This window comes from Stegodyphus dumicola, chromosome 8 (assembly GCF_044657685.1).
Source record: "Stegodyphus dumicola isolate Sdum_Otavi_A_Nest chromosome 8, ASM4465768v1".
NCBI classification, from domain to species: domain Eukaryota; kingdom Metazoa; phylum Arthropoda; class Arachnida; order Araneae; family Eresidae; genus Stegodyphus; species Stegodyphus dumicola.
The window spans coordinates 98867158-98886548 of NC_140775.1; the positions used below are offsets into that span (position 1 = coordinate 98867158).

The following is a 19391-nucleotide window of genomic DNA, read 5'->3' on the forward strand; positions in this document are numbered from 1 at the left end:
TTTTAAGATATTTTCTTATATCTTTTGGTAGTCATCGTTTAGTCACATTGCTTAGTGGTCACTCGACTCCTTTGAAATTTGCTAGTTTCCGTTTCACTTGAAATTTGTCAAATGTGATTTGTAGCTGCCTACATTTTAAAATGTTTCTAAAGTAAGAACATCACATGATCATTATAAATGATAATGCTACAGTTTGCTCCTGCTTTGTCAGGTACCCTTACGTGAAACTTTTCATCTTGCCCCATTTTCACAAATTTCGCAGATCAGAGAAGTAGATCTTTTCTTCTTTCCTCTTCCCATGGAAGGACTTTCTCCACAATCATCCTTTTTTGGGGGAGGGAGGGAGGCTGCTCCTGAAATTATTGAGTTCTTTTCTACTGAACTCATTTTATGGTCCTCTAGTAACTCTTCTGTGTCTCCATTTGCTATCTTTCAGAAACAAAATATCATAAATAACAAAAAAGGCTTTCAGTATCAAAGTCTTCAAAATTCCTACCTGCAACATAATCTGGTCGTAATTTCCTCCAGGATGAATTCTGTTCCTGTAAGTCACTTGCTACCACAGATAAACAACAGAAAATGTTAAAATAATATTTCTAGAAGACTCTGAGGGTTAATTCAGCGTTCGAGACTGCTTCGGAATACCTTTAAAAATCATTTATTGCCGACTTGAGTGTTCGTAATTCGACATACCATTCGTAATCTGAGGCGTTTTTTATTTTTTGTCAACTGATGCTCGTGATGACAGGCGTTCGTGATCCTAAGTTCTACTTTGTATTAACCTATGTTCATATTAAATTTCATTAAAATCTGTTCACCTGTTCTGGATATAATAGGTCAAATGTGAAAATTCTCTTAATTTTAAACGTGGAATTAATAACGTGGAATAATTAGTAACGTAGAATTGCAGTGTAGAAAAGTCGGTCTGCAGTTAGTCAAAACATTTTAAAATGCATGAAACACTGCATGCCACTGTGCTGTGTTTCGTTCCACACGGAAATGTGACCGTGGTAAACGGCATTTATAATCGGATACAAGGGAGGTTGTTCAAGTGAAGCAGTTGTCTGCCACCTTTCGTTCGGAAACCCGAGAGAAAGAAGGCAAAACTTTTCTTCGGGTATTCTTGTTCTTTAATAATAAATTATCAAAATAAAATTTATCTTAATGGGTCTCATTAATTACATTATTGAAACAAAAATTCCACAAGTTTCTAACCGTATCTTAGAAGTGAATAAACAAACAATTTTATTTCCATTAGAAATTAGGTATTACCTGCATTGGATCCAGTATTAATGACGGTACCGCCAGATCCTCCCTTATCGATGCCCATATATTCAAAAGCTAAATAAATACCATTAATAACTCCTACCTATATAACAGAAAGAAAAACAAATATGTAGTTATATAAAATAAAGAAAAACAAATATGACTCATAAATTTAGTCAACTCAAGAATGTTAGTTGCTTGTATTATGTATTCGAGGAGAACTTCAACAAGTGCGAACAAAAGAGATCCACATTTTGTTAAGCTTTTTATGTGAAAAAATTCTTTTACTTTCGAACAAATTATGGCAGTTGATGTTAAAGATGATATAAGATTTTTAAAAATGATCGTAGAAATGTTTCTGACATAATAAAGATACGCTGAAGTAGTTAGCAAACAGTCAGCTACGGAAGAGAGTTTCGTAATAATAAAAATAAACTGAAAACATAAAAGTTGGTTTGAGAAACGAAATATTTATTAAGCTGTTCTGTTTAAAAACAGAAGAAAACTTAAAAACTATTATAGGTGTGCCAGACTGCAATTCCTATGTTAAAGTCATTAAGAAAATTAACTGTCATTATTTTATGGCTGAGATGGAAAATTAATAAAGATCTATGTAGATGCCTAGGTCAGCCTTAATGATACTAAAAAATGTCATAATGGCATTAAACTATTATTTACTGTTAGTTGAAAAGGAAGTTGAATTAATTGAAAAAGGAGTTAATGGAGACGGAAGCGATGTAAAATCCACTTTCGATGAGGAGTTGCGTATAATTAACAAAGAAATTTTAAAATTATAGCAGATAACAGCAAATCAAAGTGTTGGCAGGTCACTTATTAAACAAGCCCAGGCCTCTTTTCCTAACCACCAATAAAACTGTTACCATACAACTTAAGATCATCTGGGATATCACAGTATGCCAACCTAAAATTTGATCTCTGAATGAAAGGCATACATTTATCAAAGCATCTCAGATGACAAGCAAAGGGAATCTGACTACATTCTTCGGATCAAGCGACAGTACGTTAGTACGTTGCAGTCAGGTACCCGCGCGTGAAGCGCTACCCTAGTATATCTGACTAAACGATTTTCGATCAAATACAGTTCCTAATTTGGAGCAGGTATGATCATACGTGAAGATGGCATAATCTGGTGAAGATCCCAAGAGACTGGCCACCGCGGTGGCTAACACGCCCCATCGGGCGAGGGCAAGTGCGGAGTAAGAAAAAGAGACGCCTTTTGCAACCAAGTCCAGAGAGTTCAGTGTGACACACATATTTTACAACACACAAAATTATAAGCATAGCGAGAAATTGAGTACATACAGGCAGAAATGAAAAAAAAAATAGTATAATATAATAAACATGGTGGTAATTTGTGAATTTAAATATTTACAATTACAAATCAGAAATATTGTACATAAAGAAAACATTAGTTGGAAACAACAGGTTATATAAGATGTCTCAGTACGGCCCGAGGGCCTTTTTTTGAAGGCCTGGCTGTTATAATTATAATTCAATACAGGGATGGTGGGATTACAGACAGTGGGTTTTTTTGATAAAATCTGACGGCCAGAGTGGCCATATATTCTTTTACATAAGGTATGTTAAATTCGCGGTGGATTGCCGCGTTTCTAATAAACCACGGACAACCCGCCGCTTGTCTTAGCACAATATTCTGTAACACTTGCAGTTTTTGTATATGAGTGTCATATGTATACCCCCAGACAGGGCAGGCATAAGTGATGATGGAACGTCACATGGCTTTATAAATGAGTTATTTGTTATCAATAGAGAGAACGCTGTTCCGGGCAATTAAGGGGGCAAGTGTAGCTTTACGAACCCGGAACTTTGCAAGAAGTTTTGTAATGTGAGGGGTCCATGTGAGAGTTTGGTCTAATGTGACACCTAGGTATTGGGCCAGCTTGGTCCAGGGGATGGGCGTGCCATACATTTTAATGTGGATGTCATAATCTATGTTTTTTTTTCCTCGTGAAGAGGATGGCATCTGACTTTTCCACATTGATACTAATTTTCCATGCCGTTAGCCAGGACTCCAGTGTGTGAATGTGGTTTTGTAGCTGTTGTATGACTGAGCCGTGAGATGCGTTTTGTGATAGAATTGCCGTATTGCTAGGGTGGTGTGAGTGGGATATCGTTCGTGTAAATATTGAAGTAGAGCGGGCCCAAAATGGACCCCTGTGGGACCCCAGCCCTGATAGGCCTGGGGGTAGAGATGGTGTTGTTAACACGAACGACAAAGTGTCGACCCATAAGGTAAGTGTGTGATGTGTGTGATGTAATCTGGGAAGCCCAGGTTAATGATTTTGTATATGAGGCCCTCCAGCCAGACTCTGTCAAAGGCCTTGGAAACATCAAGAAAAATAGCTCCTGTGATCGACTTGTCCTGCAGGCCTTGAGACACCAGTTCAGTAACTCTGTAGAGTTGGTGTGTCGTAGAGTGCAGCTTCCTGAAGCCATGCTGTTCATTGATGATTAGATTATTTTCATTTAGGTGCTGTAGCAACCGTTGCTGGATGAAGAATTCAGCAACTTTGCTTGTAGATGATAACAAACTGATGGACCTGTATGACACAGGGTCTGTGACAGGTTTTCCAGACTTATGAATTGGTGATATGACAGCAGTCTTCCATGGCGAAGGAAAGTGCCCCAGGTGTAACATGCTGTTGATGATTTTGGTCAGTTTGAGGATCATTAGGGTGCCCATATTTTTTAGCATCTTGTTGCTCACAGAGTCGAGTCCAGGACTTTTCTTGGTCTTGAGTTTTGTGATGTATTCAAAGACCTCTGAAGGCCTGACAGGAGGAGTGTTGGTTGTGCGTGGTTTTGAGAGGAACTTTGTTAGTGTTTGTGATACAAGGTGTTCTGTTTGAGAGTGGGATATGTTGTTAGTGCAGAACTGAGTAGCATAGTGATCAGCGAGTGACTCAGCTTTCTCAGTATCGGTGTAGGCAATTCCTTGAGGGCCAGTAAGGGGCGGAATGTTTGTGTGGCATCTCAGAAGCTGGTTGGTAGCTTTCCAAATATTATCTTCATCCGGGGAGAGTGAAGGAAGGTAAACGGCCCAGTCGTGGTCTGTTTGTTTACGTGTAAGGGCCCTGACCTGGCGGTTAAGCTGGTTGAGTAGTGCTCTATCGGGAGGGTATCTTGATCGCTGCCACTCTCTCCTTGCAGCATTCCTTCTTTGAATAAGTCGTTTGATTTCGTTGTTTGGTTTGATTTTATTACTATCACATATAGGTTTGCTATTGTCTTTCAGGGCATTCTGAAGCTGAGTGGTGAAGTCACTGACTATAGCATCTAACTCATCGCCTGTTTGTGCTGTTGGAATGTGTATTGTGGTGTTGTTTAAGGCTTTGGTATATCCAGACCAATTAGTAATAAAGGCCTTTTTGTGTGGTGTGTTACAGACGGTAAGGTCAAGATCGATTAGAACTGGATTATGGTCCGATGACAATTCATTCAAACTGTCAACGGATTTAAAAGTACAGCCCTTGAGCAAAAAAAAGTCAAGGATCGAGGCAGACCTTTCGTCGTAACGTGTTGGGGTTTGTGGAGCTGCAATAGTGATACCGGCCTTAGTAGCGAAGCGGTGTATCACGTTTCCAAGGAATGTGTTGTGAGTGCAGTTCCACGCACGGTGTTTTGCATTAAAATCTCCACCTATGATGACTTTACTGTTGAGTTTAGTAAGTGCGTCAAAATCTTGCACAATGTTTACATGTGATCTTTTGTTAGAAGGGACATAGGCAGAGATAAAAGTGACTGGTCGTGTGGTGAGTGGTGTGACTGTGCTAGCTAGGGCTTCCAGGCCTGAAAGCTGTGGCAGTGTTGTTTGGTAGTGGGCAATGGAGCGCTTAATTAGGATAATTAACCCCCCTCCAGGGTGACGGTTGATTCTCCTGCGATCAAGACGATAGAGCACATAGTTGACAATTTCAAATTCTTCAGACAATTCCAGGGCAGAAGAGAGAAAGCTAAAGCAAAGAAGCTCCTTGAACAGAGATTCACTTGAGGTATTTCCTTATGAAGAAAGTATAAGCTCGGAAGTCATAGCAAATTCCGGCGAGTGAATCTTGACGAAAACACTGTATAACAGTAACAGTTCTAGAGGAATTAGGTAGAAAATTTGAATCTTCAGTCGGAAGTGTAATCATTCGAATGCGTAAAAACAATTGAATACAAAGCTGGAGTTGTGACAAAGTGGATTATCACAAGTTTAGGGTCTTGTAACTCAAGAACAAATACACATAAAAACCATCATTAACATACACACACACACACACTATAGATAACTTGCAGAAGTGGCTGAAACAACCAAATAAAGTGCTGAGATTGAGGCCCAGAGGATAATTTGAAAACTGAGTGTCCGCTAGTTATTAAAAAGAACGTGAAAAATCACAGATTTCAACCTGGAAATGAAATACAGATGTAGGGATTGTACCTGCAACTAAGTGTAACATGTGGCAAATCCTTAAATAGACGTGTAGGCGACTTTCGCTATATCTAAGATGAAACAAGACTTAAGAAGGGTTTAAAAGACCCTTTTATTAAGAACTCAAAAGAATTCAACAGATGGCACTTCTTGTGCTTTCAAAACCAGCCAGCATCTATGGCGTAACTCAAAAAGTAACGAATTCAGATTTAAAACTAAATCTTAAGTTAGCCAAAGGCTACATAGAAATGAATAACAAGCAAATTGGTTCAAATCTATATATCGGTAAGACAAGCACTAGAAGAATCACGCAAAGCCAAAAGTAGAATTGTAGTAATGTGGCCTTCAGCAGGCGGAACACGTTCTGACTAAACAATCTAAATCCTTCCTTTAAATACTATCTCTTTCTACCTCATTTGAATACACGCAAACTAAAAATTAGCATTCTGGCATAAAAACGGTAAGGGAGAACGGCAGTAAAGATACTTAACATAAACTGACTGTTAAATAAAAATAAATAAATCTTTACACAGAATATGGTTTATCAAAGAAATACTGCACATAAATCCCAGGCGCTTTCAAAAACAGGAAACGTGCATAACTAACCTTGTTGAAGAAATAATAATAATAATAAAAAAAAAAAAAAAAAACATTTTTAATGGTTAGTTTCTACTAAAACTTTTCCAGGTCAAGAAGCTCACTTGCTCACTCACAATTATTTGTATGATAGGTGAACCATTAAAAAAAAAAAAATAAAAATAAAACAAAAGGAAGATAACTAAAAACTCAATTTTGAAATCGATAAGGGATGATGGGAAAAAGATAATGAAAAGAAGCAGGCAAGTGGAAGTTAGAGTCACTACCAAGACCAAGTCCCCAAGTATTCTTAAAACATTTTACAATAGTTCTGTTTATGGTCATTTATTGCAAAAATGGCCCATCATAAAGTAAAGATTTTATCTTTTGTAAGATAAGACCATAGCAGTGAAATCGAAAAGTGATACAAATTCTGTGTAAGGATGAAGAGGAAGCGAACACATTATTGAAGCATCCTGCGAAAGAATTACTTCCTTTGTTATCGACCAGTATTTTTTGATTATTGATAGCAAGAATTTTTTTCCGGTTGTAATGAATTATTTGTTGTTGAGAATTAGTAAATGGTCAAGAGATAAACCCATTCCTCATCAAAAAATTTCGCTATCACCTAATATGCATGAACAAATATTTTCAAATATTAATTGTTTTCCATACATAAATATAAAAGTTCTATGAGAATACTTTGCCTGATTAAATAACAAAAAAAAAAAAAAAAAGGCTCACTGTTGTTTTGTATCTAATTTTAAATTTAAAGAAATAACTAAAGTCACATATCCCCCGAAAAAAAAACTGCATTGCATTGTACTTATTTAAAATTCTTTTACCACCCAAATGAGCCTTGGATATAATAAACATACTATATTAATTTAGAATTCAGACAACAAAAATCAGCGTTATATTTGCAAATTTTCACAGGACTAGTTTCGATGGTTTTACCGAACCATCATCCTCAGCTGTCAAAGCGCAATCTAACGAGATAAGCTATACTGATTATATTTGCTTTACTTCAAGTTTGCTCCTCCAAATTGGATCTTCATCATGAGCTAAATTACTTAAAAGCAGTAGTTATTGACAAGAGCTTTTCCCCCAACATTATTAATCAAGCAGTTAAAAAATTATCATCTCAACACACCAAAAGACACACTCTTGTTTTAGAAGATTATAAGAATTATGTTGTCATTCCTTTCTTTCCATCAATTAGCTATAAAATTGCACGTATTTTACAGAAATTTAACTTTCCGGTCGTTTATTCTCTTATCAATAAATTTCCGAGTTCCATACTCAAGGACCCCATTCCGGATATGAATTCCTGGGGTATTTACAGGATTCATTGCCAGTATGATTTAATTTACATTGTCCAGACTAAGAGAGCTTTAAAATTTTGCGTTAAGGAACATGAGGCATATGTTAGAAAAAAGAAAACACGAAAGTCCTCTGTTGCCCAGCATTGTTGGTCCGAAAATCACACTTTCAATTTTTCAATGGCCAAAATTATTCAAAAAACATCTTCCATTGGTAAATTAGATTTTCTGGAGGCGTTTCACATTCAAAAAAAATCTTTCTGTTCTAGTTAACGACCCTAATTCCAATCAATCTTTGCCTTCAGCCCTTAAGGAAATTATGTTTTAGTTCTCGTTTCATCAATAAATGGCGCCAGTAGCTTAACTCCTCTCTAGCCATTCTTATCTTATCTTATATAATCAGTATATTTTATCTCATTCATTTGCGCTTTGGCAGCGGAGGATGATGGTTCGGTAAAACCAACGAAACGAGTCCTGTGAAAATTTGCAAATATAACGCTGATTTTTGTTGTTTGAATTCTAAATTAATACTTGTTCGGCGTGTTATTTTATCTAATACTAAATTAAGACATATTCGTCACAACTAATAAAAATATACGCATAGAAAAACTAAATACCTCTTTCGACGCGGTATTCTATATAAACTGAGCTTGAATACAAAATTTCAAAGCTATTCCACAGCATATTAAATAAAACTGAATGCATATATTAATACCTGCCCGCAGATGGCTAGCATATACCAGATATTGATTATGATACATTATAAATTCATTAGTTTGCGATTTACACTAATACTGCATCATACTGTAATCGATCTGTGCTTGGCATAAATTCCCAGCTTACAAATCAATAGCTTACATTAGGGGTCTTCAACCTTTCCCGCCCGAGAGCCACATCATAAATTGACAAAGATCCTCGGGCCATGTCTGTCAAAAAATAGTGTAATCAAGAAATTTATATAAAAAAGGGAGAGTTGTTTTGAAAGACTACAACTGATTCTAAGCGAGGCGGTTGTGTTACAGATTTGTATATATATGGGTTGGTTCCAAAAGTCAAATTGAAATCGAATTAAAATGTTTTGCAACTTTTTTTAACTATGAAAAAAAGTATAAAGATGATTGTACAGAACGTTATTATAAATGCATTTACAATAAAATAAAATTAAATTAAAAAAAAAAAAAAACTTACATTACTGGCGGAAGATAGTAGTTACTTTAGTTTTAATGTGAAATTGGACATTGTTTTTTGCTTGATTAAAGCTTTAATATCCGGTTTAATCCGTTTTATTGCAATTCGCAAAGTTTCCTCCAAATGTCTGTCTGTCAGCCGTGTTTTTGTTTATGATTTTAGGATTTTCATTTTACTAAAAAGCTGTTCACATATGTAATTACTGCCAAAGATAGAAGACATGAAGAGTGCATGTTTACAAATTCCTGGATACTTGTCTTCGGTCACGTACTTGGAATAAAAATCAATTAATGCAGGATTTTCAAGAAACTAGCATTTTACTGCAGAGTCACACTGTAAACTATAAATTTTAATTGAAGTTCACGTGGAACACTTCGAACGTCTACTGAAAATGGCGAGGAGAACGTTCTCATAAAAATTTCATTTTCACGAAATCTGCTGCTTTTGAATTCATCTTTCAAATTTGAAATGCATAGTACATAATTATTTGAATTCCATGTTTGAGTTCTTCACACCATCAATTTTGGAAAAATGAGTGGAATTCTTATTTAGCAACTGACTTTACCAAAGGATTAATTTTGTCTCAAAAGCTTTCACCAAATAATAAAGATTATGAACAAGTAGATCTTTTCTCAGTAAGCGGTAGTTCAAATCATGGAGATGACCTGTAATATCGACAAGAAATGCACTTTCTACCATTTCTCTTCACTGAACACGTGAATAGATTTATCTTTAGATTCCATGAATTGTTGAACTTCGCTCTTTAAAGAAAACAGGGGCTGAAAGCATCTTTCCTCGTCTCAACCAACGTACTTCCGCGTAATACACAACACCACCATATTCAGCTTCCAAATCGCTCAAGAACTGTTGAAATTGCCTGTGATTGGACCGAATGAAATTAAACAATTTTACAACAACATTCATCATATGTTCAAAGTTTGAGAAGGACTTCTTGCACAAATTTTCTTGGTGGATGATGCAAGAAAGTTATCATAGTATTATTTCCACTTGCCTTCACATCAAATTTGAGTAATGTTGTTACTCCTATTTTCTCTCCAGTCATAGATTTAGCACCATCCATAGTTACAGCAGATATATTGCTGAAGTCTAACTCAAATTTATCCAAAGTTTGTGTCAGACTCGAATACAAATCTGTTCCTCGTGTTGTACCTTTAAGTGCAACGACACTGGCTAATTCCTTTATAATTGTGAAGTCTCTATCAACGCCACGAATAAAAATGGCTACTTGTGCAGTACCTGTTGCATTTGTTGATTCATCCATCGTTACAGAATAAAATTTTTTGCATTTGGATTTTAATTTACTGAATATATCTGTTGCGAGATCCACTATGCACCTCGCTACTGTCACACCAGATACGTTAATATTCGATATGACTAGAGCCTGTGATGGAAAAAGCACATCAACTGCCCTCTGAAGACATTCTTTTGCAAATTCTCCAAAAGCAAGTGTATTCTGAGCAAAGTGTTTTCCCTGCTTAGCAATTTTTTTCTGCTATTATGTATCTAACACGAACACTATTTTCAAATTTTTTATTCGCTGTGGTGAAGAAAGACTGCTGAAAATTCAGTTTTGATTTTAATTCACTCACCTTATCACTTCGAAAATGAACTTCAAATACACAATATTTCTCACTATGCTTAGTATCATAATGTCTCTTAATGTTGTATTCCTTCATCACAGATACACTGTCGTTGCAAATAAGGCAAAATGCCTTACCCTTATGCACAACAAAAAATAAAGATCTGACCCTTTTTCTTGAAATAATTGCACTTTTTCTTCAACTTTTCTTTACTTACTATCACGGCTTGCCATTGTGTACTCATTCAAAAACCATAAACGCTTCTGAATTTTAGAATGTGGGATGAGCGTGAGTAACCTAGTTTAAAATCAACTGTAGAAAATCTACTCATCATCAAATCAAATAGGATGTTTACGATCACCGTTTCCTTTCACAACTGACTACAACATTAGGAGAAATAGAATTCTGTTAATTTATTCCTGCTCCTCTAAAATAGCTACACGCTTCACCTTCGGCGAGGTATTGACCAAAGATGGACATCTGTTGCAAACCTGTTAGAAATAAGAATCTAACTTCTTTTATTGAATTGAGATTTTGTGCGTCGTCAACTTTTTTTATTTTTAAAACTACATAAGAAAAAGTGAAGTTTTTGAAAAATTCATCATTTTCAGAAAATTTTATCTCAAATAATATCAGGCATGTCAATAAAATGTTTTAAATATCCCGAATAAGAGGAAAAAAAGTTTTTTTTTTTTTTACGACATAAAGCTGATAAGGCAATTTTTATTGAAATCAAAATTTCTTAAAAATTCTTCAATTTTTCTTCAATTTCAAATGTGGCGCCACTAAAATGCCTTCAGCAGGCCACGGGTTGAAGACCTCTAGCTTACATGAATGATAGAAGCTAAAAAAAAATGGATTTCTGGTACCTTCGTTGATTAACGGTTGTAAAACTGAATGACTGCAAGATTATATATTTGTTTTTGTCAAGTAATGGGCAAATAAAGGCCGATTTCCATAGAAAATCTTAAAACGGTAGTCCTAAAGCTGAGTCGTTAGTATTCTCGAAGCAGGAAATATGGAATATCAGCAATACCATCGCCGAGATTCGAATTGCGAACCTCCTGTTTATTAATCGGACATGCTTCCAGTTACATCTTAAAGGCACACAGTAAAGGAGGAGAATATTTCTGACATCCTCCCCCATACTTAAAGGGCTATAAGGCAGAACAAGATTCAGTCTTGAAATCCGAGTGAAAACAATTAACGTCTCCTGCATTATAGTTCGCGCACAACCTTTGGAGTCAATAGGTTTTTCCAAGCAGGAAAATAAAAAATCAGCAATTCTAACCCCCCACGTCCTGATTATCAGTTAGATGTGCTTCCAATTACATCAAGGCCCGCTACAAGTATGGAGAAGATTTCTTACTCGGTTAACTAATTAATAAATTCAGAGCCTATTTGATCATTAAAAGTACAGAAACTTTACAGGCAGCCAGAAACACTGATTTCAGATATAATGAAAAGTGAATAATACTGTGTTTATTACGATTGCGTGTATCGACAACAGTATTGTGTTTCCTAAGAATTCCTTCTTTATGAAAGTTATAAGTTCCTTCTTTATAAAAGCGAAAAGATAAATAAGCGCTAGTATTAAATAGTACCTCTCTAAGATAACCACGAATGCAAATCAAAATTAGCTGGAGCGATGGGCTGTCGTCTTCCAGAGGATACGTCGCATATTAAATACTGTGTTCCTCCAGAAATAAAACCTAATGGAAAATAAGTCCTACGATGATATTTCAAGATGCTTGTAATATAAGTTCTACCTCAATAAGAACGAGTTAAGAGATCGTTAGCCTTACGGACGCCAGATTTATTACCGAATAATCAATCGGACTGCACACACAACACACGTGCGCACTTGATTAAGAACAGAAGTGATTGTTTGACTACTGAGATTTCCATAATTGTCGTGTGTTGCAACGGACGCTCTTAATCAGTGCGCTCGTGTGAAATAAAGAAGCTTTTTCTGATGTAATTTTTTCGTCACTTATTAAATGATTATTAATAATTAAAAATTATTAATAAATATGAAGAGATGAACACAAGTAACCAGTAGTAATTAATTCAATAATATCTACATTCAATAAAAAAATCCGAAAACCTTCAGATTTTATATAACGTCCAAAGGGGCATATTTTTAAAAATATTTTGTGTACTACTTTTATTTGTTAAATATCATGTTCTTCGCAATTACCATAAAATTAAATTCAACAGCAATATCACAAAATATTTAAAAGAGCATATCTTTAGAATTTCCGATAACACAGTCTCACGCGCTGAAGATAATTTTTTTTCATACAGTGTTGCCATTGCTCGCTTTGAAATCGTTGAATTTTTTAATCAAAATCACATAAATGCTTTACGAAATATGAAATACATAATAAAACAAATTCCAAATTTGGGCTTCCAGACGCCCATATTTGGGTGGAGACGTACGTTATTCAAAATTGGATGAGTCTAGGTACCGTTGTTTTATCACAATGCGAGAAACATACATACATTTATGCAGATTCTTCATTATTTATTTGCTTTAAATATAATGCAGAGCTCTAATATTTGGTGGCAACAGTTTAAAAAGTGATTCGCCGTTTATAGTGAAACAACGCAAAATGCCAAAGCGAAATTAATAGCTCTTCTGGGCTAACGCCCTTTGTGCTAATAAGAAAACAAATTCCAAATCCGGGTTTCCAGATGCCCATATTCGAGTGGAGGACTACGTTATTCAAAATTTGATATATCTAGGTATCGCTGCTTTTCACAATGCGAGAAACATACATACATTCATGCAGATTCTTTAATTATAATGCATGGCTCTAATATTTGGTGGCCACAATTCGAAAAGTGAAACGCCGTTTATAGTATATCATTGCAAAATGCCAAAACAAAATTTTAATAGCCCATCTTCGTAAATTGCCCTTTTGGGCTAATAATTGAATGATATCACGAAGTAATTAATTCAATAATATCTTGCATATTTTAATATAATGCAACAAAAAGTATATGCCTTCCAAATTATCAACTATTCATATTCAAAATAAAAAAATTTATATTTTATTCATTGCCCCATTATAATAGCGTCATAAGTTTTATACTAACGTTATTAAAGCTCCGTTGGTATCATCATCTCTACAGTTGAGACCAGGGGCGTAGCTAGAGGGGGCATCTGTCCCCGGCGCAGAATCCAAGGGGCGCCAAACTGATGTTACGACATTTTAGAATTAAATGTTTTCCGTCCTTGGCAAGCAGTAAGGGGCACGAAATCTTCAGTTGTCCCTGGGCGCTGAAAACCCTAGCTACGAGTCTGGTTGAGATGATGGCTCTTATTCTCTGTCCCAAGACTTTGCTATCTGTCCAAGTTTTTGGTTGCTATGATCACCAACAGAGGGCGCCACCTCTATGATCAGACCATTCTTTCTAATTTTCAGGCCACAAATATTGGGCTTTTATTTTATTTTACTGCTTGTGAAAACCTCTCGCTTCTGAATTCAGTTAGGGAAGATTTCAACACAAGATCTAATGTGAAAGTACATCAGGTTACTCGCAGGTACTACCGTAGGCAGTACAAACTCTGTACAACAGGTCCGCAAGGAAATTTCTACCATCGCTCTTAGTCACTAGATGGCGGAACATGCTTCCGTGTTTCTGATTTCTGTTTAGATTTGAAAAGCGCTCGCGTTTTTTTTTTTTTTTTTTTTTTTTCCAATTACTGCCTAAAGGCCTTCGCTCATACTATTTTACAAGTAAAAACCCTAGAGGTTGTACGTATGTCCTACCATCAAATAACAGTTAAGATATTCTCCATTTTAGGTTTTTCGGTGCTAGTAACAGGGCAAAAATATTTTTCACTAATGAATGAAAGTATCGTAGTTTATATCGTTATAACGAAAGTATCGTAGTTATCGTATAATATCTTTACATTATCAAAGAACTAAATCCTACGATAATATTTGATGTGTAAAATTTGTTCAAAAATTCATGGAAAACAAATTTACCAGGAGGAAAAAATGTGATTTAATGTGAAATGCAAGCAATTACTACTGCTATGTAATTCAAACATTTTAAATTTTCTAATTAAGTTTAAATTATTTTCAGTTCTTTGATTTAAAGTTAAACAATAATACTTCCTATTTCTTCTCAACGTTTAGAGAAAGAAATAAAAGACTTCTTGGTTCAGGTTTATAGCGGTAGGTTTGGTTTGGTTTATTGAGATAACAGCAATAGCGCTATCTGCCTAAGAGGAGGAATGCCTTCCTGGAGGACTTACTAAATGAAACTAGCTCGCTTACACGTTACACATGGAGAAAATCACAAAAACGCCCATGCAGCTAGACCGTGCGTCTGAAATCGAACCCACGTCGGAACTACCTGTGTCAACTACTTACCGCAGTAACACCGAATGTTTTGAGCTACCATAAAAACACCATTTTAAGACAGTCAATTTACAAAGATTATTTAAAATTTGAAAATATTACGGGAAATACAGAAAAAACTATTTCTATTTAGTGCAATCATTGAGGTAATTAGAAATACACAATACATCTTATTTACCGAAATATGGCGCCACCATGCCATGGTTAAACTAAAGATCGGAACGGATTATAAATATAAATATTTTAATTTAAAATAACACCTGAGAAATGTAAAAAAAAAAAAAAAAAAAAAAAAAAAAATCTGATGTGTACACCACATGACTTTCTTGTACGGAATATTAAATTATACGCAATTTTTCTTGCATTTCATTTAAACTTATTGGATTGAATTAAATCTACTTCGCCGACAGCGCATAAACCACAATAGAATAAATGCATTCTTTAAAATTCACTCTAGTATTTGTTTACCATAGCGACACTCTGGCGCTAGATTCACTTAACAATATTAATAATTATATAACAGTTAACTTATATAATAATTTTATAACGGAAACTAAGTTAACTGTTATATAATCCAATAATTATATAACAGTTAACTTATATATTTCGTTCATATTATAACTCATAATGCACAAAATTTATATCATTTAAAGAATAGAATTATCTAATCGTTGCCACATGTTCTATTCAAATACTATAATAAAGCTAGAATAATGTATAAAAGAAATTAAGCAAACAAAACAAAAAAGAAACAGTTTTTCACAGACGATTGAGTATTTCTCATTTAATTAATTCAGTTCTCCCTTCGCGAGAAGGCAAAAATACATAAAAACTTAAAATATCTGTTTTAAAAATTACGAAGTAAATCTTAAACGCTTATTTCCTCGAAATATTCCAGAAAGGATTAAGCATGATTTAAATAATAAATGAAGGCGTTATCCTTGTTGTTGCGAAGCTAAGTTTCTCTAGATTGGCAACAAATCCACTAGTCTCCTGTTTCAAATGTAAACATCAATGGCCGCCATTAAAAAAGGCTTAGCGGCAATTAAACAACTTTAAAATTGCTGATAATTCTAAAAATATTGCACACTGATTTACTAAAGGCATAAAGTCCTTAACCGGAAGATAAAAACAACATAATTCAAACATCTTTAAAGTCAGCAATGAATCCGAAGGATCACCCGCCGCTTCCTCCGCCCGAGGTTGTGAACGTTATTAAGAAAATCTCTCTGGTTTACCCGAGGAGATATGTGCGTATGCAGACAAGGTGTTAGGAAAAGGATGGAGTCAGCTATTAAACAAGGATTTTTACGATGCGAAGGATTATCAACTCGTGCTTCAGCAAGTTCTGCTTCTGAATGTTCCAGTTCCTGTAGATGAGCAGTTAACGGAAGATGATCTCAATACATTATCCAGTGAGGAGGATAAGCAAAAACGACTGGATATACACCAAAAAAGGAGTGGAATAGCCAAAAGACTGGCTTTGTTATTTCAGGGTAAGTGCGACGTTTTTAGTGCCCAAAATCCTAGTATTGTAAATTTATCACGTGATAAGTTGAATGTGAATGTTGTTAAGCATGTCCCTAAGATGCAGGTTATATCTACTGTTAATTCTGTTAACTGTAATGATACTGTATCAAGTGTAAAAAATGTTAGTGATAAATCTGGTGTAATTGCACAAACTCCTAGCGGAGAAAAAACAAAAATTTTGCTTAAACGGCCTTCGAAAATAGGAAAAAGATGTGTGAGCGAAATTCAGGATTCAGAAGGCTTTACACAGCCGCGTAATACGGCTCGGCCTACTAAATTAGTCAAAGCTAATGCAGAAATTAATGTTAGGAATAAATTTGATAAGCTAGGGGAAAATGCTAATGCCGATAATACTGCCACTAATAATGATATGGAAGTTAGTGAAGAGATTGAGGCTATTGAAATGCAACAACCGAAGGTGAAACCGATAATGGTGAAGCCTCCAATTAAATTTTTGTATTTCTTTAAAAAATTGAGGGCTGAAACTAATTTAGACTTTGCAGCTAAAGTTACTGGCGAGTTTTTAAAAGTTTTTCCGAAAACGCAAAATGATCACCGTCAGGTAACAAAATATTTGGATGAAAAAAGTGTAGATCATTATTTAATTACCAGGAAGATGGATATGCCCATCAAAATAGTTATAAGAGGTTTACCTATCGATTGCCCCTCAGATGACATTTTTGAGGAGCTGGTTGATTTAAAGTATAAACCTCGAAAAGTTAGCCAAATGCACAGAACCAAATCTAAGGCTCCTATGCCTTTGTTTCAGTTTCACTTAAAGAATGTACCAGGGGTGCAATCTATTTATGATGTTAAAAAACTGCTATGTTTCTTTGTTGAAATACATCCTTATAAAGTGCGCGGAAATGTTATGCAGTGTCACAACTGCCAACACTTTCACCACAGTAGTGAAAATTGCAAATTACAACCAAGATGTGTGAAATGTGCGGGTGCACATCGTACTGATAAATGTAATGTTAAAAAATTAGACTCTCCTATTTGTCGTAATTGCCTGCAAGAAGGACACACCGCCAATTATCGCGGATGTCCGAAATTCCCCCGACGCATAGTCGGAAATAAAACTGTGAATAAGAGTGCAAACTCAGAAAATGTAAATAATAATGTAAATAATGGTGTTAAAATGCCTAGTACTTCTAATGCAAATTTGAGTTATTCTGCTGTTGCCTCCGGGCGCAGTTATGCTAGTGTAGCCAAGGGTGACGTTCAAAGATCCTAAGAGAGCCTTAAAATTTCGCGTCAAAGAACATGAGGCATATGTTAGAAAAAAGGAAACACAGAGGTCTTCTGTTGCTCAACATTGTTGGTCCGAAAATCACACTTTCAATTTTTCTGCTGCCAAAATTATTCAAAAAACATCTTCCATTGGAGAACTGGATTTTCTAGAGGCATTTCACATTCATAAAAGTCTTTCTGTTCTAGTTAACGATCCTAATTCCAATCCAAATTTGCCTTCGGCTTTTAGAGAAATTATGTTTTAGTTCTGGTTTCGCCAACAGATGGCGCCACTTGCTTATTCTTGTCCAGGCTTTCTTATCTTATCTAATCATTATTTCCTATCTTGTTCATTTGCGGTTTTGCAGCTGAAGATGATGGTTCGGTAAAACCATCGAAACTAGTCCTGTGAAAATTTTGTAGGTATAACGCTGATTTTTGTTGTTTGACTTCTGAATTAGTATTTATTCGGCGTGTTATTGTGTCTTAATCTGTAAATACTGTTAATAATTTTAATGTTGATATGCATAAACAGACTGTCAGCAGTGGTGGTGCTGCTAGTGCTACTGTTGGTTCGGGTATGTTTATGGACTTTCTCAAAATAATCAAAGAGGTGTGTGATGTTTTTAAAGGCACCACAGTTATGAATGTTTTTCAAAAAATCTCGGCAGCCATGCCTGAATTGCGGGCTGCGGAGCACTCAATCGATAAGTTGTTTATATTATTTAATGTTTTTGACAGTGTTTTTTCTAGTGTTGAATAATTATGTATAGTGCAAACAATAGGTACTTATGTATTATTACTTGGAACGCAAATGGTTTGTTCCGTAAGATTAATGAATTACGGGATTTTGCAAGTGAGCACAGTCCTGACTTATTTTTCCTACAAGAACACAAGCTTGACCCTAAAATATCATTGTGTGTGGCAAATTACTATACCTACAAGTCGCACAGAAGTACTACTGCTCCTCGCCCACGTGGAGGTGGCACTGCACTTCTTGTCAAACGCTGCATTCCCCATTATCACGTGAACATTCCACAGTTCTCAGCCGTAGAGGCCAAAGCTATCTGCATCACAACAGACACTAACACTCAATACACTTTTGTCTCCACCAACATTCCTCCCATGAGACCTGTGGCTGTCGTTCAGGCAGACCTTGAAATTCTACTCACACTTGGTACACATGTTATTATTGGTGGAGACTTGAACGCAAGACACCGCGCATGGAACTGCTACACTTCTAATGCAACAGGAACTGATTTATTCCTTGGCCGCGTCGGCACGGTTTAAATTGGCAGTTCCAAGTACCCCAACACGGTATGCTGCTGGGTCCACCGCAATTATTGATTTTTTCCTGTTGCGGAACACCAGTTCTCCACTGGATATTTCTGTACTGGACGAACTTTCAAGTGATCACAATCCTGTTAGGATTATTCTGGACCTCAACAGATATACTACATCAGACACCAGGGCCTTTCGTACAGACTGGCAGGTCTTTGCCAAAGCCCTCTCTAACACACAGTACACTTTACCCACGATACACAAGGGGAGTGACATTGATAGTTTGTCAAGGACCTCACAGAAAATATACAAAATGCTTATGAGAAAGCACAAATTGAAGTTAAACCTGGTATGAAACACAAGCCTCAAGAGCTCAGATTATTGATTAAAGAGAGAAATGCTGCAAGACGATCGTATCAACGTACTAGACACCGTGATGATAAAAGGAACTTCAATCACCTGTGCGAAGCGGTCAAGTTTCTTACAAGTAAACTCTCACAAGATCGCTGAACTAACTACCTCAGATCTCTTTCTGCAGAGGATAACTCCTTGTGGAAAGCAGTGA

General features: G+C 35.8%; 1 protein-coding gene across 2 annotated transcripts in view; it reads right to left on the reverse strand.

Annotated features, from left to right (window-relative positions):
* LOC118180937 (15-hydroxyprostaglandin dehydrogenase [NAD(+)]-like) overlaps nt 1-19391 on the reverse strand; it is a 97179-nt gene that overhangs the window by 7900 nt on the left and 69888 nt on the right. For both annotated transcript variants that reach the window (XM_085822161.1, XM_085822160.1), the window contains one exon: nt 1273-1369. In XM_085822161.1, coding sequence (XP_085678287.1) covers nt 1273-1369 — 97 coding nt within the window. The remainder of the gene's footprint in view (nt 1-1272; nt 1370-19391) is intronic.